Source organism: Squalius cephalus, assembly GCF_949319135.1.
Source record: "Squalius cephalus genome assembly, chromosome: 4".
In the NCBI taxonomy this organism is placed as follows: Eukaryota; Metazoa; Chordata; class Actinopteri; order Cypriniformes; family Leuciscidae; genus Squalius; species Squalius cephalus.
The window spans coordinates 6641021-6668243 of NC_137125.1; the positions used below are offsets into that span (position 1 = coordinate 6641021).

Sequence of the window (27223 nt, forward strand, 5' to 3'; positions counted from 1 at the left end):
GAAACTAAATGACATTCTTCTTGGAGGACGTCACAACATCCATCTTACAGTAGACACTGAGGGAAAGACACTGACTGACTGTTCTCTCGAGGCAAGAAGGAAGAAGATCTGGTCAAGCGAGGGCTATTTATCTATGCGTGTGAAGTTTCCCAAAGGCAAAAAAAGTGGCTATATGTTGCACAATACAGCATAACTGCAGTACAGTGTAGTACGAGTGGTAGGCCTTTGAAGACTTCAGATGCAAAAACCTCAAAGTCTGTCAGACATTAGCAGTTATGTTGTATCTTTAGTTTTATTTTGAAGTTTGACAAGGCCAGATATTGCAGCACAAAACCCTGACATGTGTCCAATATAACATACTCAAAACAACCTCATTAAGCACCTGTACGTTATTTCAAAAACAATTTAAGAGCATGATGAATAAGAGAGTTCATGTATTTTTATACTTCATTATACTGCAGTTGTACTTTCTTGTACTGCAGTTTTACTGTTGTTGTGTCTATGAATCAAAATACTTCAATCTACAGTTGTTCTTAATTTTACTGCAGTTATACTACTAAGTACTGCAGTTATTTTTTGTAAGCGAAACTTCCTGAGAGTGATGATGCGTGATATAACCCGAGTGCCTCTACTGAAACTAGTAATTCATGTTTTACAGAAAAAAAAAACCTTTAAATGTGCAACCCCCTCTGTGCGTTCTTCACTGCGGCACAGAAGAAAAGACGCCTTGCATTCTTTCCACTGCTGAGTGACAGACTCTAGACATGGGCTATGTATAAAGAGTAAGATTCTTGCTCATGTACATGTCCACTCATGCTGAAGGGATCTGCTGAATGCTGCTGGGACTTAGCTAACTTTTAACACCTTAAAAATAAAAGCCCCACGATCGAGAGCTCCCACTAGCATTAAATATCTAAATAACTTTATATACTGTAGCTAATACTTTAACTATGCAGGAAGTAATTCATGACAAATGAGTAGTTACTACATTAACACTTCAGCTGCTACTATTAACTAATATGGAAACAAGATTAATTAATCAGTAAGTAATATCAAATTTAGGACTGAGATAGTTCCTTATTTGGTAACCAATAATTACTGAATGAGATTGACCTTAATAATAACTAACTATGACAAATTATAAAGTATGAATTAAACTAATTAATTACTAATCACACTTTTGTTTTTTACTCAGAATGCATCACTAATTGTTACCTAGTCACTCTGCAGGAACTACTAGTTGTTCTTCAGTTTAAAATAATGGTCCAGATCACTAGTATTTCTTAGAGAATGGCAAGGTAACACTTGTGTAATTAGTGATGTGTTTTATGACCACGTTGAGAGTAAAAAAAGGCAATTGCTCACATATCTCAGATATGTTAATGTTGTGATTAGCATTTAATTAGTCATTCTTTGTCATTTGTCATAAATAGTTATAAATGAGGTTAGTTTCATTCCGTGATTATTGATTACCTAATAAGGAAGAATCTCATTCCTAAATTCGATATTACTGATTAGTTATTTAATCTTGTTTCCATATTAGTTAAAAATAGTAGCTGAAGTGTTAATGTAGTAACTACTCATTTTTCCTGCATTACTTCCTGCATAGTTACATATTATTGACAGACCATTATTGTAAAGTGTTACCAATGTATATATATCAAGCCTAATTTATCTACTTATTTACTTATATTCATGTATTTCCTGAAAATACAAATTAAGGCAGTTTTTTCCCCCTGCTCATTTCACATTGAAAAGCAGACTATGGAAACATGCACTGACCCACCTGATACACTTTTAATGTCTAAAACACATTTTCACAAACTTGTAAAACTGCTTCTAAGTAATGTTCAGCACTTTTTCCTGAGAAAGCGCCTTTCTGGGGAACAAGCCAGATCCGAGTGAGATTTCTTACTGTCATTCTTCTAATTCTTACGTCTCTACATGAAAACGGTAGCTTGTTCTGTTGAAGTCAGAGATATTCCAGAGCTGCTGTTCAACACGACAGTTCATAGGAGGAAAAAGACATATACAGACAAGTATTATCTGAGGTGAGCATTTCATCTTTATTTACATGTTTTCTTGTATGAGTGTCATCTTATGATGTGTCATTGATCACTTTGAGCTTCTGAGACTTTAATGCTGTGCTGAAAAAAATGTGATGATTTTATTTAAACCTCTATGTCATGATCTAAAGCCGGGTGCACACTGTGCGATTTTGGCCACGATTTGGCTGTCTGAGACAAATTTTGCAAATCCTAAAACAATCCTATGACTAGGCTAAAATCTTAAGTCTTTGATCATTAGTTTGACATGTTCACCGACAGCCGATTAATGACCGTTGCAATCAGACTTTATGAAATTCTGGCAGTGCCAGAAGATTTGACTCTCAGTCCTGCAGTGACTTCTTACAACGACCGTCATATTGCCTTTGTTTTTCAAGCCATGATCAAAATTAACGTTAGAGATTTCTTTGTAACCATAATTTCTATCCCGCTCACAGTCACCGAACGAGTCATTGATTGATGATGTAAAACTCTTGTGTGCGTCCGTTTTTAAGGCATCTCGTACAGTCTGACATTAATGACAACTGAGATCTTACAGTGTGACATGACTTACAGCGAGGATCATGTTCGTATGACAAGCAACAATCGTAAAGGACGATATTAAATCGCTCAGTGTGCATCCGACTTAACAGATGATCAAGTGCGTCTTTGTGAGTGAATCACTGCTGCACATTCACATTGTGCGAAATCACTATTTTTTTTCTCTTTCTCATTTTAATGTGTTTGTCATGTTATGGTTGAAGTAATAAAATGCATAATGAAGGACTCAAACAAAGAATAGTCAAGTCAAGCTACCTTTTTTTTAAATAGTGCTTTATACAATATTTCATACGAGGGTCAAAATAGGGTAGAAAATCGCCTTTTGTTTACTAAATTATGATTGCTTTTGATGTAAAAATCTTACCAGTATTGGTGGACCTTAAACAATATTTTTAAAATGCAGTTTATGACCCTTTTAACTATAACATACTCTGAAACTGGGAAAAAGTAAACCTGTGTTCTTGATCTCTCACTCAAATTTACACATTTAACACCTTTACGGTGCATAATATATTCACTAGGTAATGCTAATAATTCACACTCATTTTAACCCAATACTCTACTCTTTTCATACAGGATTGTGTGTGCTGAGGTTTTGCAAAGGCTTATTTTTTACATTAAAATAATATAAAAATCAAAAATATTATTATTAATAAAATTATGCATACAATTTTTGATTATTCATTGTGTACTGGAAGTCTCACAAAGTGCCTTGGGATATAGTGTATTGTGAATTGGTACACATTTAGTTTTCTCCCAACTCTTATGTTCACTTAAGACATAACTGACTGTGTTTACTTGATTCAGAGTTTGTGATTTAAGTCGTGCAGCTGAAAGTGAGACACTTGCGGCAAAGAGAGAGAGAGATGTATCTTTATGTTGATACATCTCTCACTTTTCAGGAGAGAGATGCGTAAAGATTAGGAGATCATTATGAAAATATTATTATGAAATCAAAAGCATTTACAAAGCAAGAATAAACTGTTGCTGCGGCGAAAGTTTGAGAAGCAGCTGATTGAAAATATCTGGCTATATCACAGCAAGTGAATCAAACATATAGGCCTTATAATTGACATAGTTTCAAAAATAGCTCAAAATAATACACGTGTCGTGGAAAAAAAATAAACTTTAATAATTATTATTACGCTCAAAAACGACCTGGCGGCTGAGAAACTTGTTCAAGGCTACAGACAACAAACACACAAGCTTTCTGAGAAACTGTTCAAGGCTACAGACAACAAACACACAAGCTTTCTGAGAAACGTGTTAAATGCTACAGACAACAAACACACAAGCTTTCTGAGAAACTGTTCAAGGCTACTGGCAAAAATGTTTATCACAGATTAAGCTAGAGTTTTCCTTTATGGAAGACAAAAACATCTTTTATATGGTTTGCTATGTTCAAAAACATTATATATGGCTTGATACAATTTGCTATGGTAACATTTTTAATGGGCAATTAATATAATTATAATTTGAATATATTAAATGAATTATACATACATACATATATACATACATATCTGAAAATAATAAATAATTAGCAGCAAAAGATGGATTGTCTCTAAAATTCTTTCACTCAAAACTTCAAATTTGGAGTGAGAGATATAGGGGGTGTGGCTTTATTGCATCACATGTCACTTTACTTGCAGCTGATTGGTCCAGTTTTGGTCTGCGATCTCAAAATTTTGGTCTCTAACCCAAAATAATACCTGGGGTGTGTTTCCCAAAAGCATTGTTAGCCAACTATGGTCGCAAGTTCCAATGATATCCGCATAGTTTAACAAGTCGGTGTTTCACAAAACCATCGTTTCAACGAACATTCACAAACAGCATCGCAAAGTTGTGTGTTTGGAATGACAGCTCTCGACCTGTGGTTAGAAACAGAGTTTCTTTTTCTCGTTCATGGCATGTGGACTCAATAAATCCTTATGTTGAGCCAAATTAGCAAGCTGACATTCAGTACAATCTGTGTCTTTTATTTAGAATACATACAAATGTTGATTACATCTTTTAGTTTGTCAAGTGATTCAAAACGTCATTCTTGGAAAGCAAAGCGCACATGTGTGAACGAGCTCTAGTACTAAAAACGAGCCTTTGATTGAATCTGGAAATAAAGCAAAATAACTAAGAAAAATTATAAATAGTCCTCAGATGCCATGTTCGTAATTTATAGCAAAACATCTTGCATTAATTAGATCTCAAACAGTTTTATTAACAGTAGTTATTACTCCACCATCTGCGTGACATCATTAACCAACGTGTTTGAACGACTAATTTGCGACAATACAGTTTCTGGAAACAGTCGTGACTAGCTAGTTGAATTCTTCAACGATGCATTGCACTATGATAGTGAAGCAGTGAGTTAAAACGTTGTATAGGAAACGCACCCCAGGTTAGCCGTGTAGCATAAATTACAATGGGGGTGAACACTGCTAAAAACCAATCCACCTTCTAGAGGCCATCTTCATGTTTGTAGAACTGCTGTTTTCAGTGTTGGTGGAGTAAAATGACAGGTCAAATCTTTTTTCTTTTTTTTTTTGTCCAGAAGAAGTGAGTCAGTGACAGAAGTCAGCCATCAAATGGTGGCACGTTGTGGACCAGAAGGAGCTGTGAAGATCACACTGGACATCCTGAGAAAGATGAATGAAAACCATTTGGCTGAGCAGTTAGTGGACAAATTTAGAGGTAAATACAGCTGGAAGCCGAAGCTGACATTACACTAATTACAATGCAAACAGTCACTGAACAACGTGTACATGCAGGACTTGCATACATAACACACAACCTCTGATTTGTCAGCCAAGAATGACTGTCACTCCACTTAAAGGTTTAGCCTGTTTCAGAGATGAGAGTCATTTTACAGATACTGTACCAGTTAAAGAGGGCTGAAGTTCAAAACTTATTGACCCCTTTGTAGTGCTATAAAGAAATAGATCACTTAATATTTATCTTTAACTTCTATTTAGTTCTAACCTTCTATATTTCTCCTTTCTTTCTCCTCACAGATCAACAAAAATGCTTGAAGACAGCAGAGAAACACAGAGTAAAACCAGGTAAACCAGCATTAGCATAACAGTAAGATGGGGCTTCCCAAACTGTGGGCCATAGCAATATTGCAGGGGTGGGGGTGGTTTTGTTGTGTTTGTGTTTTTGTTTGTTGTTTTTTCCCCCCTCATAACTTCAGTATAAAACATATCAAAACTACTTTTCTATTACAGATGAGATGAGAGATAATAGAGATGAAAGAAATAATCTAATTTTCAAATGAAAATAGTTTTGGTACGTTCTAATAAAAAATACTTTTTCTTTGACTTCTATGCAAGTAATCTTGTAAATCTCTAACTGTACATCTTGTTATGCTGGTGCTTAGGAGCCATTGCTTACACATCACATCTGCACTCTATTAGAGCATCCTCACTAGTTCCAGCTAACAGAGAACGTTCTCAGAACTTTGGCTAACATTCTGGCTAGGTTTTCTCAAGCTTGATAAAAAAAAACGATTTCCCTGTAATGTTAATAGAACCTTGTTCAAAGTTATCTGGTCTTTAATAATGAGTTATTACTTGACTATTTGATCATCAAACTTAATTTGTAGCAAGTTGTCATTTATTAAGAATGTTGTTCTAAGAACATTTTCCCCAACATTATAAGAGCAGTAGCACTTTATTTTACAGTCATGTGAACAATGCAGTTGAACCAGACTCAGCATTGCTTTGATTCAGGTCTTTCACACTTTCTTCTTCAGACTTCATCTCAGCAGATCATGCCAGATCATTTCATCTGAGAATTTGTGCATAATTTTTTTCGCAGTATAAGTTCTTGGAACTACTTTTTGCCTAACTGTAGCTGTTTTGCTCCTGTAAATTTTGATTTTGACGATGTCATCCATCCCCAATGTCATGCAGAACTTTTGTTTTTCTTTCAGTTGCTTAAATTTCTGCTTCATTTTCACATTTCCTTTCTGTTTTGAGCAAGATGGCAGTGTAGTAAGAAATTTCCGAATCATAAGCATTTCAGCTGGGGTCATACCACACTCTAGTGGAGAGGTTCTGTAATTGAGCAAAGCAAGGTAAGGATCAGACATAGTATCAAGTATGTAGTAACAGTATCAAGAGACCCAAAAACGAGGGCTCAGAGTCTACGTAAAAATGTTGTTGAAGAAATCACTGCAATAATATCCAAGTTTGGATGCGCAATTACCGCAGACATATGAACAGAAACATATCGCAAAATGTCATTCAAGAGTGCTTTTTGCTGCCCCTTTCGACCCAAGCACCTCAAAGACGGGTGGAAACATTCAAAGGCTCCTGCAGCAGAATCTCAGAGTATTTGGCATTGATGCGACAGAAATGGGCAGTAAGATCGTGTCACAGATCATGGAGCCAACATGATCAGTGCCTTACGAGGATACACGAGACTGCACAGCACACATACTAAACATGACCCTGTCCAGTGCGTTTGCTGCTGCTGTGATGGAAATGTCATCAGAGATCGCTGAGCTTCTTACTGATGTTAAAAAGTTGGTTACATATTTCAAACATTCAGGACAGCAGGGCAAGCTGAAAAAGTCACTGGAACAATCTTTTGAGACACGGTGGAATTTGACTGAATTCTGTTTTGGAACATTCTGAAGACATCGTATCTGTTCTGGCTGAGAGCAATATTTATGACAAGATCAGACACATCAGCACCAACACACTGAAGTTGGTCGTATCGTTCCTTAAACCCTTCAAGGAGGAAACTGATGACTTGGAAACTGACTCCAAGTGCCTCACTGGTTCTTCCGTGAGATTAATTGAGCACTGCAAGTCAGCCAAAAAGGACCCTCTACTCTCTGAAATTGCAACCGTCTATGTGACACAGCTGTAGGAATGTCAACAGATAGCACTTCGCCATTGTTCACATGCTTTATCGAATAGCAACCTTTCTGATACCAAATCTGCAAGGTTTGAAAATGATGGATGAAAAAGGGCGACAGGATTTAAAGTTTGATACACATGGTGAAGATCTTGAGCCGACATCTGCCAAAAGGCCTGCCGTTCTCCGTAAATTTGCAGATTGGGTTGTCCTCCCAATACTGAAGACTAATGTGAAACAAAATCATTAAATATCCAGATTCAGGAGTATAGATAAGATATAAATCTTCTGCAATAGTGGCATTCTCACAGTTCCCAGTTCCCTGCCCTGAGCAACCTGGCGAGGTATGTCCTTTGCATCCCGGCCACGAATGCAACTTCAGAGCGAGCATTCAGCCTTTGTGGTCGGATTCTGGAGGAGAGACGCTTGGTACTGAAACATCAGTCAGCGTCATTATTGTTTTTGCCTGGATGTTTTAAATAGTTCGGTAAAAAAAACAAAAAAAAAAACATTTGTCAGTATAGCAAGTAAGCCAACTCTTTTTGACTGCATCTTAAAAGAGAGCATACAGACTTTGGTCAGTTTTTGGACGAGAGACACTGAAATGGTTGTCATGACATTCTTTTCTTGCATAATAGTTCTGTTAAAAAAGTGATTTAATTTCGCAATAGCTAGGCCTGTAAGCCAACAATTTTCGTTTATTCATATTCTGCGCTTTTTTTTTTCTGTGACATTTTTTTTTTGCTACTGTCTTGACAGTAAAATGTTAAAATAATTTTAATAAAATAATGATTTTAATCAAAATATCAAATAGCTACCATTTTTGTATAGCCTACAATTTATATTTGTTAAACCCAATCTCTCTCTTTCAGTAGGGGACATTTAAATGTGACATTCTAGAAACGTGATATAAATTTAGCAGGATCGGTCGGGTCGGGAAGAAAAGCATTGTAAGCGGATAGCGGGTAAACAAAGAGAGTGAATTGTAAGCGGGAACGGGTGCATGCGGAATAGAATCTAGCGGGAGCAGGGCGAAAAAAAACAATCCCGCGCAGACCTCTAATACGGAGTACATAGTCAGAGAACATTTGATTTGAATTTGAATTTGTTCATTTAAAAGTAGACACTTCATGAGGGTCAAACTTGAACAAATTGCAACAGAAGCAAACTCAACTGATTTTGTATCCTCAATATGTCCTGAGTAAGGAATAAAAAGTCCCGAAGAATCCCATTAGGGGAAAGTTTCGAAAAAGACCCAAATATAGCCTATTCATACGCCTATGCATTTTTTTCTCACGTGAATAGGGTGAATTTAACCTTTAGATATCACCATGAAAATTACTGAGTTGATTACTTACATCAAGACCTACATGTGAGCTGCATCTGGATCAAATTTTGTGGTGATGGCATAAAGTAATCAAAAGTTACAGCATTCGGAACCAAGATAGCCTTTTTGTTCATTCCTTGATGCCCCCTAATTGTCATTTTTAAAATGGTTCCTTTATGATAAAATATCTTGTGATCAATGCAATGGATTGTTGATTTTGGGCTTATTTTAATTCTAATAATCTGCTGTAAAAAATGCGGTGCCATTTTCATTTTCTATATGTGCATGTTTCATGAGCTGAATGATGTTTTTGACACATTGCAGTACATGTTACCAAAACATATTTTATAAATTATGAATAAAAAAATTATATTTATTAGCAAATAAAGCATTTGCATTACTTAGGAGTTAATCAAATTGGCTACATTCATTGTAAAGTTCAGACTCTAATCTTTTAAATGTTTTGTGTTGATCAAGGTAGTAGTTTTGAAAATATGATTATTCATTTTTTTGTCGCTAAGTGGTGCCCGTGGGCAGTACACTCTGGTTTAGAGGGGCCACTCAGCACTCGTTAGGAGTTAATCAAAAATGGAACCACATACGTTGGTTAAGCTAGTCCTAGTTTTTGCTGGTATATCGGTTGAAATCGGTGTTGAGAAATATTTTTATTCAAATTATATCAATTTGAAATTTAAATTTGAAATTGAAAGAACCTTATCTCTAGCAAAAACAACTAAATGTGATATATATTGTTAGCATGAAATACAATTACTCAAATCATGATATGATATTGTTCACATTGCTCACCCCTACCAGGTGTGCAAACAAAACAAGATGTGCAAACAAAGACCAGAACAAAAAATTATTCTAGCTTCATGCATTCATTTTTTTATCCGCACTGGTTATGTGGGTAAGTATCATAAAAAAATACATTGACCAAAACACATTTCTCAGCTTTTTGTAAAAGACTACGTCAGGATCAGATTCAGAACGATGATCAAGCAATGATTTGTGGGTTCGACATTACGTTTGGTAAAGTTGGGCAGTTTTGATTTTATAGGCTGTTTGATGCTCTATCGCTTGTTTCTGCTTCTTCTTCGTGTTTTGATCCGGAGGGTCTGTACTCTTTCAGAAGATGCATACTAGCATCCCCTAGAGCAGGGGTGGGCAAACTTTTTGGCTCAAGGGCCACACTGGGTTTTAAAAATTTGACAGAGGGCCGGCCCAGTAGCAGATTATGAAGCACGATCTCATGAAAGTGCGTATCTATACCACAAATTTTATTTCTCGTGCCATTTATATGCCAGAAATGTTTGTTTTTTTGCGTGCATGCTACACACTGTAAACCCCTTGGTTAGGATTAGGGGTGTGGAGTGCGTGCCTATTACACGCCATAAAGTGCATATCATATGCACGCGAAAACATATTATGCACTACAAATACAATTCGTGGTATTCGCACTTTCATAAGATCGGGCTGAGCAAACAGACAACGTTGTGGCAATGTCTGTGCGAAATTCAACAACTGAGAGACGACATTCTGACAATACATTTTTTTATGCTAGATATCCCCCATTTAGCATGTTATGTTTTGATGTTAATTTTTAAAGATGTTAGATAATTATAGCCTATACTTTTTAAATATTGTTTATCCTTATTATTATTTAATGGCCTAACAGTAAATTAGAAACAAAACATGTAAGTGTACACTTAGAAGAGTAAAAATTACAGGTTAAGTTAATTCAACTTTATTAAAACTGAATGGCAATTTGCACTTCCAAAAGTCATACATTTGTGGAAATAAACGAATATACAAATTTATTTTAAGAATAATAAAATAAAACATAAAAGGCAAAGGCAGATCAGAACATTTAATGAAAAAAAACGGGTTCTGTACATGGCAGACAGGGGAGCGTAGTCGAAAGCCGGACGATAAAGGTCGGTAAACGGAATCAGTCAGGATACATCCACAAATCCAGAGGAGCAAAGAAACTAAATAGCAGACAAATCAAAGGAAAAACTAAGGTGTGCAAGCGGTTACCAAACATTTTTTTTCTCATTGAGTTTCCAAAAAAGGAAAAAACATTAACGTGCAACAAGTCTATGCGCTTAAGTTGCTGTCTGTTTGGTTTCCATGGTGACGCGTCATTGTTTGTTACGTGACACACCGCAGCCACAACAGCGCTGAATGAATGATGATCTGCTTTTATGTCATTTTTCCTTTTTTACATTTGTTAGCTATGGCATGCAATATCTGATATTCCGATTGTCGAATATATGCAACGCAATATATATATATATAACGCAAAGTATTGCAAGAAAAAAGGCAAAATTAATGCAATCTTAAGACTTTTTTTTTAAATACTCGGCGGGCCGGATTAAACAGCCTAACGGGCCGCATGTGGCCCGCGGGCCGTAGTTTGCCCACCCCTGCCCTAGAGTATAATAGTGAAAACATGAATTGTTGGAGTTAAAAACTGATCACTTACTCTTTGCTGACTTTTTATCTTTCTCAAATGCTCAGCTGCAGAGGAACATAAACATGCTCTTCATGATTACACAGAAATCAGCCTCAGCCTGAAGAACAAATTAAAACAGGACCATGAGCAGATATTGATTGGTAATTCACAGACAGGTCATCGGCAGTGCCTGAATGATATCTACACTGATTTATATGTGGTGGAGAATGAGACTGGAGGAAGAGTGAACAACCATGAGGTGATACAGATCAAATCAAGTCGCAACCATTTGACTGCCAAAGAGACCCTTATCCAGTGCAACGACATATTCAAAGTCCAGAGTGATATGGGTCAACAAAACAGAACAGTGCTGACGATGGGAACTGCAGGTGTGGGAAAAACATTCTCCGTTAATAAATTCATCCTTGACTGGGCTGAAGGAAAAGAACATCAGGATATAGTATTCATTTTTCCACTCCCATTCTGTAGACTGAATTTGATTAAAGAAGAGTACAGCCTCATGGAACTGCTTAACAAATACTTCTTTAGTGGTTGTGAAGAACTGTCCTCCCTTCCTGAAGAAGACAGTAAGGTCATGTTCATCTTTGATGGGCTGGATGAATGTCGCTTCCCCTTGAGATTCAATGAAAGTGATGGATTTACAGATGTTCATCAAAAAACAACAGCAAGTAAGATAGTTACGAACCTAATTGAGAGTCACCTGGTTCCCTCTGCTCTCATCTGGATCACATCCAGACAGGCAGCAGCCAATCTGATACCCCGAAACTACATTGATCAAGTAACAGAGGTTCGAGGATTTAACGATGAGCAAAAAGAGCAATACTTTAAAAAAAACAGCAGTCCTGAGGTTGCTAGAAAACTCATCAGTCACATCAAGAAATCCAGGAGCCTGTACATCATGTGCCACATCCCCGTCTTCTGCTGGATCTCGCTCACTGTTCTTGAGCCTCTACTGGCTCAAGAGGGCAATGACAAAACACCAACAACTCTCACAGGGATGTACATACACATCTTTCTTACTCAGCATCAACAGATCAAAATGAAATACAGTCCTGAACCTAAAGCCAAAGTCAGGTCTTTTGATCAGATTATTCTGAAGCTTGGGAAACTGGCCTTTCAACAGCTGGAGAAAGGTCAACTGATTTTCTACAAAGAAGATCTTGAGAAATGTGGGCTAGATGTCAGTGAAGTGTCTGTGTTCTCTGGTTTATGCACTCAAAGCTTTCAGGAGGAAAAGTTTTTAGCCGGAAAAGTTTACAGCTTCGTACACCTCAGCGTACAGGAATTCCTTGCTGCTCTCTATGTGTTTTTGATGGGCAAAGATGAGAAAGCTGACCTATTTCTTCAATGCTGGAAAGAAAAACTGGCATGGACACTGTCCAAAAAGCCACTGTTTCAGCTTCATAAGGCTGCAATCAAAAAGGCTTTAGAAAGCAAGAACGAACACCTGGACCTTTTCCTCCAGTTCCTTCTGGGTCTCTCACTGGAGTCCAATCAGACTGACCTGAAGGAACTACTGCCAGGACTGGAACTCAAATCTGAGAACGTTAAAGACACTGTTGACTATATCAAAAAGAAAATAGATAAGGAGAAATCAGTAGAAAGGACCATCAATCTCTTCTACTGTCTGAGTGAACTGAAAGATGACTTTGTGGAGGAAATCCAGGAAAATCTGAGCTCAGGAAATCTCTCAGCACAGAATATGTCCTCTGCTCAATGGTCTGGTCTGGTGTTTGTGCTCCTGATGTCAGAAGAGACTCAAAAGAAGTTTGAACTGCTGAAATACAGAAGATCTGATGAAGCTGTGATGAGACTGCTGCCAGTGATCAAAAACACCAGAAGAGCACTGTAAGAGGCTTCTTTACTATCATTTATATACATTGTTAGTCATTTTAATTGGGCTTAATCTTACATGGGTGACTTGTTTGCAAAAACTCTTCAGAAAAATGTAATAAATGTATCAATGTGTGTGATGATATTAAATGCAAATGTCAGGCAAAACTCAGGAACCTGGATTTTAACCATTTTATTATTCTTTATTTTATCAAAAATTTAAGAAATTATAAATACTAGTTATTTTATAAAGACAACGTTTATAGCTTTGCTTACATCACTTCAGTCAAAAAAAAAAAAAAAAAATATTTTTTAATTTTAAAATTTATCTATGCTACAGATCATAAACACTATCTAATAAGCATTAATATTGCTGGGTTTTTTTTGTTCTCCACACAGGCTACATAGCTGTAATCTCACTGCTCAATGTTGTGAGAGTTTGTCTTTAGCTCTACAATCCTCAAACTTCTTTCTGAGAGAGCTGGACCTGAGTAACAATGACCTGAAGGATTCTGGAGTGAAGTTTCTTTCTGATGGACTGAAGAGCTCAGACTGTCAGCTGGAGATACTGAGGTAAATGTTTTTTAAATAATTAACAATATACTATCACAATGAAGGATTTTGAAGAGACAAAATCAACATTTGCAGGACTGTGATTTTGTTTCCGTATTTATAAAGATGTCCATATTTTCTGAGTTGAGAAGTATGACCCACGTGGACTGAATAAGTCTGAGAAAAATATTGTTTGGTGTGGGAACTGTTTGAAGTTTGAAATAGAAAATTGGCCTTAACCTGTGAACCTTCACCCCCGCCAAAAATGGCAGTTCATGAACCCTTTGCACTAAAAGCAGAAGTATGGTCTCATTTGAAAGCAGACACTTGGCAGTTTATTGTAAACTCAGAAAAATATGCCTTATAGCTTAGCACACCATCAATACACAACAATGTTAAAACCATGTTTTTGCTCCAAACTTGCTTTAAAACGCAAGACGGGTGTTTTAAATACTCTTCTGTGATCTGATGTGGCGTTGGATCAAAAAATCTGACAGAAAATATATTATTTTATAGTATTCTGCACAATGATAAAGGCTATGTCGATTAGCATTGCATTATAAAGATAATATATTATTATGAAAATACCCGACATGGCCTGGAGAACACATATAAATCATATATTGTTGCAATTGTGTGTTTGTCTCCATATTAAAGGTATCAATTCCTTTTTTTATTTACTTTTATTTTTTTATTAACTCCTGACACAAATTAAGACCCATTAGACGTCCAGAGAGGAGGAGCTGGACGTCATTAGACTCTGCAGTGAGTACCACTTGGCATGGTTTGCTTCCGATAGCACTGAAGAAGATAGTAGTGCCATCTAGTGGCTGTGTACTGGACATCCTTAGCATCTCATTCAGGGTTCAAAATAATACCACATGCCAAATAACGATTATTTGAAACAATGTTTTTTACCAGTTGGCTGGCAATTCTAGTAATAAATGTTTGAGCCAATGGGATATGGCTTAGTATGAATTTTGAACATTGTTGTCACTGTGACACCTGTCTTGGACTTTGTTTTGCCTTCTGTGTTTGTGCACCATGTGTTTTCTTGTAAATAAGTTTCACCCGTTACCTGTCATCATCCTTATCAGTCATCACTCACCGTGTGCACCTATTGTCACTTAGTCTCCTCATTTGTCAGTGTATATTAGGGGTGGAACGGTACACAGAAGTCACGGTTCGGTTCGTACCTCGGTTCAGACATCACGGTTCGGTACGATTTCGGTACAATGGAGGGAAAAGCAAAACAAAAATGCAGAAGGTATTTTTATAAATTTCTTAAGCCTTGTATTTTAAAAAAAAAAGTTTTAATAATAAGGGCATAGAACCAGTTTATTTTTAGTGCACTGACAATAGTTTTATATAATTAGTTTATTAATTAAATTAATAAAAAGACAAAACGTCCTTGCGATATGTTTGGTAATTGTACCTGAATGAATTTAAAATGAATTTGCTATATTTCAGATCAATATATTTGTTTTCCTTAATTTCAATTAACTCTAACTTTATTCTCATCTGAATTATAAATAGGCTAATTGATTTCTGTATAAAATAATACTAACATTAAAAACACATTTGATTTTAAAAATAAACAGATTACTGCTCCGAGGACAAGAAATTAAAATCAATGCAATTAAAACCCACATACTGTTTTGAAATGGGGTTAGATATGTTTTACTTTTAAAACAGTTTGTGTGTGTGTGTGTGTGTGTGTGTGTGTGTGTGTGTGTGTGTGTGTGTGTGTGTGTGTGTGTGTGATTTTGGTTGGGTGACAGTTGTAGTTTGCTGTTTTAATTATGTCCCGTATAAACAAAATGACGGAAAATGACAATGTTACCACTGTTCGATGTGGTCGCGCATCTCTCTCTCTCTCTCACACACACACACACACACAGTTCGATAGCGCGCGCGCACACGCACGCAGACTCTAGCTGAAAATAGAGTGTCCAATTCGACACTAGTCCAAAGCGAATAGGACGCACGAAGCCAACGTTAAGAGAACGCAGGTTCAGAGCGGTTCAGACATATCTATGGGTTCAGACAGAGAATGTCTAATAAGGCCTCTGGCTCTGGTTCAGAGCTAAGGCGGGGTTACAGATTAGGTGTCCCTAAAGAACCCGCGTATCTAACAGTAGTTCCGCATTACATTAATTAATTTGCACGCGAGTTTTATTTATTTTTATACCGTGTATTCTCCGTTTAAATTCGTGCACCGAACCGTGACGCCCTACCGATTCGGTTCGATACGAATACATGAACCGTTCCACCCCTAGTGTATATAGTCTCCCTGGTTTCAGTTCTTCCTGGTCAGTTCTACGTCTTTACTGCTTGCTATGTTTGGTACGTATCTTGTTCAAATATAATAAGTAGAGTTTGATCGTTATCCATCTTCTTCATCTTCCTGGTCTTCCTGAACGTGCCTCACGCAGCCAAAGTGTGACAAATAAAACAACCACACCCAAAAAGATGGTAAAATAGGCTGACTAAATTAAAGAGAACATGGGCTTTCCCTGTATCTCCGTACCCTGCTGAATCCTGCAGATCAGTTTGTAACCTATTTCCAGGATGGCCAACTGATTGAGAAATATATCGAGAGGTTCCTCGAAATTTCTCACCATGTGGACTGGGCAGATAATGTCCTAAAAACTGTCTTCTGCTGTGGACTGGATGATCATCTGCACCAGCAAGCTCCAGCAAGCTCCAGCAGCTGCAATCCCAGGCACGTTCGAACAATACCTGGATCATGTGCTGTGGTTGAGCGGTTCAGCCTTCACCGTGGGTGAGGCTGATTCTAACATCACCACTCAACCACCGTCACCAGCCATCTTCATTGCCATACCTCCTATCTTCGTCCAGAGTTTCGTTCCACCGAGACCACCCTTCCAGAATCTCCGAGACTGCCCTTCCAGAGTCTCGTCCCGCCGAGACCACCCTTCCAGAGTCTCGTCCCACCGAGACTGCCCTTCCAGAGTCTCGTCCTGTCAAGACCGCCCTTCCAGAGTCTCGTCCTGTCAAGACCGTCATGCCTGTCAAGCCTGAGCTTCTTCACGTCATGCCTGTCAAGCCTGAGCTTCTTCACGTCATGCCTTTTAAGCCTGAGCTGCATCACTTCATGCCTGAGAGTCCGTCTCCGGCAAAGTTGGCCGCCGCCTTGCTACCCAAGCCCTCAGCGGAGAATGTCTCCGCTACGCCGTCAGTTCCTGAATTCCCACCCAACCTCCCTCTCCGACCTCCCTCTCCGACCTCCTCTCATCATCCAGCCGCCATCCTCATCTCCTCTGCCTCCTGTCAATCCATCACTCGCCCTCTACACGCTAGTGGAATGGTGGGCTCACTGAGGGGCTTTCAGTCCTCAGCACCATCATGGACTGTGGATGCCTGGAATCCTACTCCAGCCACCGTGTCCAGGATTCCACATTGGCCCATCAATCCATCAATAGCTCATGAACAGTTCACCCCTTGGCTTCTACCTTCTTCATCTCCACTGTGGCCCATCACTTCACCAGTTCACCCGCCCTCTACATGCTAGTGGAATGGTGGGCTCGCTGAGGGGCTTCCAGGGACGACACAATTGTGAGGGACAATAAACTGCCAAGTGTACGAAACAATGGGACGAGACAATTGTGATGTAATTATATAAATATACAATCTAACATGCACATTTTTCATTTACAAGCAAGTAGCTCATGATCCTGTTTTCAGTGTTTCACATTGGCTTGATTCACAGTAAATCAGTAGTCTTAAGCTCCTGGAAGACCACTGTCCTGCAGAGTTTAGTCTACTAATCCTAAAGACTTTGATTAGCAGGATCAGACGTGTTTAATTAGAGTGGAGCTAAACTCTGTAGGGCAGTGGCCTTACAGGAGCTGAGTTTGAGTCCACTGCAAGTGATTTTGGGCCACTCATAACATGGAATTTAATATGCAACATGCACCAAATACTTTCCCAATTTTGTAATGAGAAATGTTTTTAAATATTCTCAACAATTAAGAAGTATTAAGGTGTGTAAATAATGTTTTTATTGTCATTAGCTCCCTGCATTTTTCTGCTAAAATAAAATATTAAATTATTTTAGTTTATAATTTATTAACAAATAGAATTCATTGCAAAGTAATGCATTTGAACATTGCAAATAATATATATTTTATGCACACTCTCACTCTTATTTGTATGTCTAATATGCTGAAAATACTTGTTGAAAATGTTGTCATATTCAGTTACACATTACATCAATTATATTTTTAATTAGTCACCAGAAATTTCTAGTTAAGTTTTTTTTTTTTTTACGAAGTTACAAATAAATGACACCTAATGAATGGCTGAAATAGATATAAATGTAATATAAAGTCATGTGGACTATTGCTGTGTGTCTGTAGGTTGTCTGGCTGTATGGTGACAAAGGAAGGCTGTGGTTATGTGTCTTCAGCTCTGAGTTCAAACCCCTCACACCTGAGAGAGCTGGATCTGAGCTACAATCACCCAGGAGATTCAGGAGTCAAGCTGCTCACTGAAAAACTGGAGGATCCAAACTGCACACTGGACAAACTCAAGTATGTGAAGAAGGAAGAGTTTTTATTAAACAACTAAAAACAGCATTACCATCTTCACGTATTACAAACCAGTTTAGCTGTATTTCTTTCATACCTCTATAACATTTCTTATTGATAATTAACAGAGGTTTAGCTGTAGTTATACTAATGAATGCTTCATTCTGATTGTTTGATGAACTTTCTAAGGTGTGTAATTATTTTCCAGTAAACCCACACCTTAATTAGTTCCAGTCATGTCTTGACCACATTACAGTTCCATATCACTTTGTCAAATGATTTCAGTTATTTCAGCCATCATTTTACTTACCACTGACACTGACCAAGACAAATACACTGACCAAACAAATAAATATAGCAAACAATAATATAAAAATGACAAACCATTTCAATGATTTCCCCACAAAATTACATTTTATTATCTATCGAAAGTATGCTCTTTTCACACTGGATCTGATCAGCTTCACACAAAGGAGGCTTATTTGTTCTTAACCCAATGGTAACTTTCATCTAGGTTGCACAGCTGTAGATGGACTTTACAGGATAATAAATTCACCATAGGTGCATGTGTATATATATCCAGGTTTATGAATGGGGTTTATGTGTGTGTGTGTGTGTGTGTCTAACTACAATAGAAAGAGAATAAATATATAAATTAACTCACATGTTTCAAGTGGTATCCAAAGACATTATTTACATGAACAGTTTACATACGCTTTTGAAGAAATTCTTAGGTTAAATGTTACAAATGAATTAAACCATGAAATCTTATAGCAACACTACCACCTTGTGGTGAGAAATGGTACATATATTCAAACCCAGAACTGTTTATGAGGTAATTTACATAAACTCCATGTGAGTCAAGTCACCTTTATTTATATAGCACTTTTTACAATACAGACTGTCTCAGGCAAAGACTTTACATTCAGTGTTTGCCTAACAATCATGTCCTTTTGTGGAGCCCACAGAGAGAAAATTAAGCACACATTCGGGAGCCCATTGTGGGCCCTGACACCAGCATGAAAGGCAAGGCACATTTGAACCTCCATTTTGGGCTCTAGGTGAGGCTTTGTGGGACAGACCAAAGTGCAGGCTGAGTCTGTCTCTCCCAAATTCCATCTGTGTCCCACTGGGGGCCAACAGTATTTACAATGAGCATGCATGCTTAATAAGCAAAAATAGTTTGTTCTTACAAATAATATCCCAGCTGAAAATGTGGGCCAATGGGCCCCATCCTAGCTTACCATTTTAGCTTCCCAGAACGTTAGTTTTTGGTTCCCAGAATGTAAATTTTGGGGCCCTGGAAAAGTTTTGACATTCCCTGACAATTGTGTTTTTCAGTTGCTTATAAACACATTAATTGCTAAAGTCTCAAATGTGCTAAATGTGAGTGACATGTATGTACATGTTTGTATTTTGGACAAAATAAAGTTTATGCATGGTTATTGAAAATAAATAAATAAATAAGTCATTAAAATAAGACCACAAAACACATACTAAAATAAAAGACCTTGATGTAAATACTGGACTTCTGTACTTACAAAATCCTGAGCTGTAAAAGTAAAAATATATTTGTGCTCATTTGAATGTGACCTATGACATCCTTTGACATGAAATTATTCTAAATTCAAATGATCTCATAGATGTGGCTGTTGTGGTTCACGGTCATAGTGGCAACAGCTGCTGCAGTAAATGTGGAATATTCTTTTTACATTTACCCAGTTTAAAATCATATTACCAATCGAACTGAGATATTAATAATAATACTAAACATGAAATGGCAAAAACAATGGATTCACAAGATACATAATATGTGGTACATTGGCATTCTTAAAGAACTTTCATTGACTTGAATAAGGGTGAAAGGAAGGGAGTAGGGTCATTGTCCAAAAAAAGTCATTGTTTTTGCATAGATAAGCGAGGAAAGAAGTTTGGATAAGGCTGTTTTATGCTCTTTCTCTAAGATATTCTCTCCAGATTAGTGGGTTTTATTGTATTGTATAGTGGGTGTTTGATCTCATCTTTTGTCTTAGCAGGAAACCCCACAATGAATTCATGTCAAAAGTGCGAGTGTAAATAAGGTTTCCTTTTTCAGAGTCATATATTTAGTGAGCAGGTCTCATTTGATCACTAGATTCTTCACTACCACAGTGATCTGGTAGTGGAATTTAGACTTTGTCTGGATGTATTAAAGGTAAGGTAGCAATATAACTAGTATATTTACCAGCGGTATGCATAAGATTAAACACATAATTAAACATAGAAATACAGAATTTCATAATTACAATTATAAAATTGTCTAAATTAGTTGTTTTAATTGCAAATCATTAATGCAAACCTAAGGTTTCATTCAGGTCAATTAGAGAATGAAATTTACAGAAACAGAGTTTTAAAATCTGTAGTTTAGCTTTTGCCAAGTCTCACTCAATGATGCAGGTCTGACTGGGATATGTGTGGTTGATTGATAGAATCATAAGATTTCTGTCTTATTGAATGTGTGCAGTTTTAGTTAAGTATGAGATGGGCTGTTGATGACACTTTTGTTATGGACAGCTTATTGTTTACATTTTACTGTCATTGTCACAGTAATCTCACTTTATGCATGTGGATTATAAAGAAAGTTTGATTAATGCAGGACCTCAACTGATCTTAAATCAATGTTTTAACTTTCCTGGGCTGCGTTACCTGATAACGATGGATCTTAGCACTTACAAGTATTTTCTACGAGCGACTTTACAAACGTTCGTGTTCATTTCACATGCGTTTCACAAAAATGCACTTAGCACGATGGCACGCAGATGTGCTTTAAGTGCTACTTAATAGTCACTGTCTGTATGTCAAGTGCTGAAATGTCACCTTGTAGAATGGCTCATAATTGTAGCACAAGCTTGTATTTTGAAATGTTTAGACTAATTGTTTTCATCTGATGTGCATTTTCTACTAGGCCAATCATCTATAAAATCACAAACCTACGGGTGGAGACACCAGCAAAATGGCTGAACCAAAAAAACAAAGAAAATACATTTTTCAAAAAGAGGAGATTAATGTAATTTTAGAGGAGGTGGAGCTATACAAACTTTTTTCCCCCAGCAGGTTTAGGGGCAGTCATACAAATAAACAAAAAAAAAAAATATCTGGGAGGATATTGCTACAAACTGACTGCAACTAGGGGCATTAAAAGATCAGGGAAGGAGGTCAGGAAGAAGTGGCAGGACTGTGCCAGCCTTGCTAAAAGGAAAAGGGCACTGCAGTGAACAACATTTAATAAAACAGGTGGTGGGACCAATGAGTCCCCCCTTCTCACAGCAGAGGAAGAAAAGGCCTTGTCAATACTTGGTACAAGTGCTTCAGATGACATATGTGGTGGTATTGACATCCATGGAGGAGTAGGGGTACTCAAACTCAGCCTGAGTCAGGTCCTTCATCCTTAGAGGAACTATTGGTTTCATCAGCACCTACCATCTCCTAGTCCTCCAAACAACCCTCCCAGGCCTGTAGTCCAGACTGCAGCTACAACACCTCAGCAGTTTGAGGATGTTTTCATTTGTAGTCAGGACATATGAGAGTGTCCTTACTTTAACAGGGAGGAAGATGAAGAGGTGGTGGAGGAGGAGGAGGAGGATGAAGATGAAATCAAGAAAAGCCCAATACATGTCTGGTTTTTGTGCACGTCAGCAAGTCATTGATTTTTCGTTGATTTATTTTTTTATTTTTTAGTTCATTCCTATATTTTCCCAGTCTTTGAAGCATATTAAATATTGATTTTTTTTTGTTCATTCATTTAATTTAGATTTTAATTATTAGATTAAATTATTTCTATTTTATTGTCTCTTATTTTATTTATACATTTATTTAAACAAAAAACGTGTAACTTTATTAACTCTGTCTTCTTCTTGTATTTTTTAAAAATTTTGTGCGATGGTAGGTTTAGTGTAAGGGGAGAGAATATACAGTTTGTACAGTAAAAACCATTACGTCTATGATTGATTGTGATATTGTGTGTGTTTTCTAGTGGATCATGGAGGAGAGATCAGGATAACAACAGGAGTACGAAAATGTATGTCTTCACACACACTTGCACACACACACACACACACATCTGGTACTGTTCGGTATGTGCTACTGTATGTTCATGGAAAAAAGGACTACTGTCAAGTAAGAAAAAAGAAAATATGAGCAAATAATCAAACTTCAAGTAACAGCACAAATAAATAGAACAGAGCAAAGATACATATTTTAAATTGATATTATATGATATTAAATAAAAAGGTGATATTAAATAAAATTATATTAAATAAAAAGGTGTTCCCTTTCAGTTCGGTCATGTTCAACATAGTCAGACGTACCATACTGATTGGGATCACGCTTAGTGTATTATAACTTTGAGTATCGATAAAAAGAGTCAATGCACATTGATGTGCGAGATTTGCATCTTGCGTTCTGCCCCGCAGCGCGGGTATAAACACGGAAGCGGATGCACGCACCATTTGTCGCTCGCTTCAGAGCCGATTGGTCTTCATGTCAATGTCTCTGAAGTTGATTCTTTCAACGAGCGAGTATGTCAGTGCTTCTTCTAGAAGGCTCTCCCAGTGCTGGTGGTTCTACAGCGCGAGTACAGCAGCAATAGCGAGCATCTTAGCTCTTAACTGCTGTTTTAACAGCATGCTCTTTGTGTGTTTGTTTTGACGGCTGGTTAGAGGGCGAAGAAGTGAGTGCTTCACTGGTACAGGCTGCACCATCCCCTGTCAGTGTTGCTGCGGTCATTCCCCTGTGTGCCCCGGCACTGGTGAGAGTCCCATTTCCTGAAAGAGCAATCTTTTTCAAGATGCCATTCCACCCGTTCGTTTCTGGATTCGGTCGTTCCCTGTCCCCAGCTGACGGTCACAATAGATGTATCTTGTGTTTGGGCATTCAGCACGCTGAAGCAGCTTTTGTGGATGGTTCATGTTCTCATTGCGGGAACATGACTATCTCGGTGTTGAGATCGAGACTCGCCTTCATCCGTGAAGCTGGAGTCCCCATTCCCATGCCCCGCTCTAGCGCCCCTTCTGGCCCACCCCAGAAGTGAGCTACTGTGCCGTGTGGCATGGGTGATCTGAGGAACACAGTGAGGGCTTCCCCACCCGGTAGCCAGTCCCCGTGGGCCTTTCACTAGGTTACTAGGTCGTGGACGGCACCTTTTTTATGCCAGAAGCCGCCTTAGCACCTCCTCCACTCTCATTACTCTTGACTGAGGAACGGCAAAGGGTTACGAGGCTATCACTCCAGTTGAGCCGTCTGTCATGAAGCATCTGTGTCCGGCGACTGCTACTTCCTGGAAGGGTGATCCTTGTCTCCCCTCTAAGGCCTGTAAGTTCTCATCCGTTCTCACGGGCAAGGCTTTCAAAGCCTGTGGGCAAGCCGCTTCCTTCCTGCATGCCATGTTATTGCTGCAGGTCCACCAGGCCAAAGCACTCATGGACATGCATGAGGGTAATCCAGACCGTGAGCTTATGGGTGAGCTCCGCACTGCAACCGACCTCGCTCTCCAGGGCACAAAAGTTGCGGCTTGTGCAGTCGGTCTGCCGATGTCCACTCAGGTGGTCCAGGAGCGCAATCTCTGGCTCAACCTGGCCGATACGAGGGAGAACGACAAGTCTCAGTTCCTGGACTCCCCCATTTCCCAGGCTGGGCTCTTCGGTGACACGGTGGAGAACTTCACCCAACAGTTCTTCGCCTCCCAGAAGCAGATGGAGACGATCTGGCCCATCCTGCCCTGGCAGCCCGCAGCTGCCTCCACTCGACTGCCGGTGGCAGATCCTCTGCCTGCTCGTCGCAGAGGGCGTCCCCCTGCCGCCACTCCCGCTAGGCCACAGCAGTAGCCTTCACCCAGGCCTCAGTGTGGAGCCGACCGCAGGCAGACCGCCCAGCCCGTCACCCAAGGATGGAGGAACGAGCTCTTCGGGACATGGTGACCACACCACTCTTTCCCCCCGAAGAGGGCTGGGTGGAGAATCTTTGTTTTGTTTCTGCTTTTGTTCCACCCACTTTTTTAAAGAAAGGGCAAATTCCTCTATTCCTGGGTCCCAAGAGGGCCAGACTGGCTGTGTGCAACCCTGTAAAGCCTTGCTACCCCCAGCCCCCTCTTGTATCGCCAGCTGGTGCAGTTCAAGGACCCGAGTACGCCTTCTCATGCACCCCCTGCTGATCTGTGGAGACAGGTAAGTGTTGCACCGCTCACTCAGACCCCTCTTCGGGCCGCCCCCGAGCCTTCAGAGTCGTGTCCCTGTCATCCACCTCACTGCCCCACCTTGGTCTGTGGTGCCTCTGGTCCCCCTGCCCCGGCTCATGGAAGCCTTGAAAGTGCATCCCAACCAGTCCAGCTGGCTCCTCCGCATCAGACTCGGCTATACGGTTCAGTTCGGCCGGCGTCCCCCAAGTTTAGCGGTGTTCGTTACACTTCGGTGCTCAGCGAACGTGCCCCTGTCTTGCACGCGGAGATCACAGTCCTACTGGCGAAGGATGCGATAGAGCCGGTCCCTCCAGCCGATATGAAGTCCATTCTACAGCCCGTACTTCATTGTACCCAAGAAAGGCGGTGGCTTACAGCCTATCTTGGACCTGCGAGTCTTGAATCGGGCTCTTTACAAGCTTCCGTTCAAGATGCTAATGCAGAAATGCATTTTCGAATGCATCTGTCCCTGAGATTGGTTTGCAGCGATCGACCTGAAGGACATGTAATTTCATGTCTCCATCCTCCCACAGGCCATTCCTGCGCTTTGCGTTCGAGGGTCGAGCATATCAGTACAAAATCCAACCCTTCGGGACCTGTTGTGCAAGCACAGGGACTTGCTGCTCCAGCATATCAGTCAGTTGGGTCTTCGGGTCAATGTCCAGACCTCTGGAAACTCCATGTCTGGTCCCTGGAAGGGATGCGGATGTTCTGGGTGATCTACCACAAGCTGTCGTAGACTCCATCACTTCTGCGAGAGCACCCTCTACGAGGAATGCTTACGTCCTGAAGTGGAACCTGTTCGTTGAGTGGTGTTCTTCTCACTGAGAAGGTCCCCGAAGATGTTTGATCAGTACTGTGCTTTCCTTCCTGCAAGATGGGTTGGAGAGCTGTCTCCCTCCACCCTCAAAGTGTATGTTGCCTCTATTGCCGCACATCACGATGCAGTTGATGGGAGATCTGTGCTAGGACCTTGCTAGGATACTTGCTAAGAGGGGCATTTTGACGTGTGAATTTGTCCGTTCAAGCGCAAGACTTGAAAGAGAACTCAGTATTTAGGCGCTGTTTGAGATGTGCAAGTCTCTTTAACGTCTTGCGCTTATATGTTTAAATTGGCAAGGCTTAAATAATAAATGACTGCTCATATTAGAGCATATGACACTTGCATTGAACAATTTACAAAGAGTGACATTTTTTCCATGTTTTTGATCATCGCTGTCGTAACTTATTGGGAAGCCAGTATGATTATCCATTGACTGACACATACATTAGCCAAACTCTGTCTGTCTGTTTTACGTGGTGTTATTTTCAACAAACCATATCATAGATGCGTTGTCATATGTGAGATGAACAGCAATGCAAGGACCGCGGGTAGATAATAGTACGATTTGATTTTTTTTTTACAGAGAACCGTTACACCCCATTGCACAGACCAGTTGACTAGTTGACTTTAATGTTCTACCATGATGCTCTAAGTCGCTGATCATGTGAACAAAATGGCCACCTTTCAAAAGACTTTCAGACTGTTTTGACTATTTTGACTGCTTTATATTTCTAAATGCTACATTAAAAGATCAGGCAGATTCATAATTCCTGATTCTAATGTGTTTTCTCTCCATCAGATTCCCATCAGCTCACTCTGGATCTGAACACAGCACATACATGCCTCCTTCTGTCTGAGAAGAACAGAGTGATTACTGGCACTGTCACAGATCACTCGTATCCTGATCATCCAGACAGATTTGATTATTATGAGCAGGTGTTGTGTAGAGAGAGTGTGTGTGGACGCTGTTACTGGGAGATTGAGAGGAGTGGGATTGATGACGTGTGTATATCAGTGTCATATAAGAGCATCAGCAGGAAGGGACGGGGTTTTAAGTGTCGGTTTGGATATAATGATCAGTCCTGGAGTTTGTCAATTTCTCTCTTCGGTTACTCATTCATACACAATAACATTAAGACTGAACTCCCTGTAAAGCCCATCAGTCGTAGAATAGGAGTGTGTGTGGATTACAGTGCAGGAACTCTGTCCTTCTACAGCGTCAACAGAGACACAATGAGTCTCATCCACACAGTCCAGACCACATTCACTCAGCCGCTCTATCCTGGGTTTTATGTTTATTCTGGATCAGTGAAACTGTGTTGATGAATGAGAATATACTTTGAGAGATTGTTGGAAAGGCCGAGTCACGTGCGCATCCGCTACTTTCTGCAAGTCATCATCAGCGAGAGTGACTCAGCGGAAAGTGCAAGCGGGACTGTGTGTGCAAAGTGTACGTCAATAAACAAATGTAAGTTGACTTTTTACCAAGTTAATGATAAATGCTGGTTAAGGAGTTTGTAAAGCCATGATACAATGTCATCCTTTCATTAAGTGATGAGTATTTAACAGTGATGAAGCAGTCTATCGTGTGCTGTCGAGTGCATGTGAATGTGCCGATTATATTCAATTTGACGTGCATGTATGTACAGTGCTATGCATAAGTTTAGGCAACCATGCTAAAGTTGACTAAAAAGAGGAATAAAAAATCATATTTTGCAAATTTAACTTAATGCCTTATTTTAAAAAATTAGGAAAAATCCAACCTTTAAGGACACCAATTTTCTTTGTGAATGAATAATGTATCGTAAATAAATAAATGTTCTTCCTTAAAAAACAGGGTGTATAAGTTTGGGCACCACTATGTTAAATTCCCATAGAGGCAGGCAGATTTTTATTTTTAAGTATTTTTTTAATTTTTTTTTTAGGATACTATGCATCCTGATAAAGTTCCCTTGGCCTTTGGAATTAAAATAGCCCCA

The 27223-nt window shown here is 39.1% G+C and overlaps 1 protein-coding gene across 1 annotated transcript; it reads left to right on the forward strand.

Annotated features, from left to right (window-relative positions):
- Positions 1-1940: 1940 nt before the first annotated feature.
- Positions 1941-26965, forward strand: LOC307157244 (protein NLRC3-like). The gene is made up of 8 exons (XM_079869103.1): positions 1941-2051; positions 5155-5294; positions 5615-5662; positions 11317-13120; positions 13505-13678; positions 18040-18213; positions 22223-22267; positions 26044-26965. Exons 1-8 carry the CDS (start codon positions 1945-1947, stop codon positions 26099-26101), a joined length of 2550 nt encoding a protein of 849 aa, XP_079725229.1. The 5' UTR covers positions 1941-1944; the 3' UTR covers positions 26102-26965.
- Positions 26966-27223: the final 258 nt, after the last annotated feature.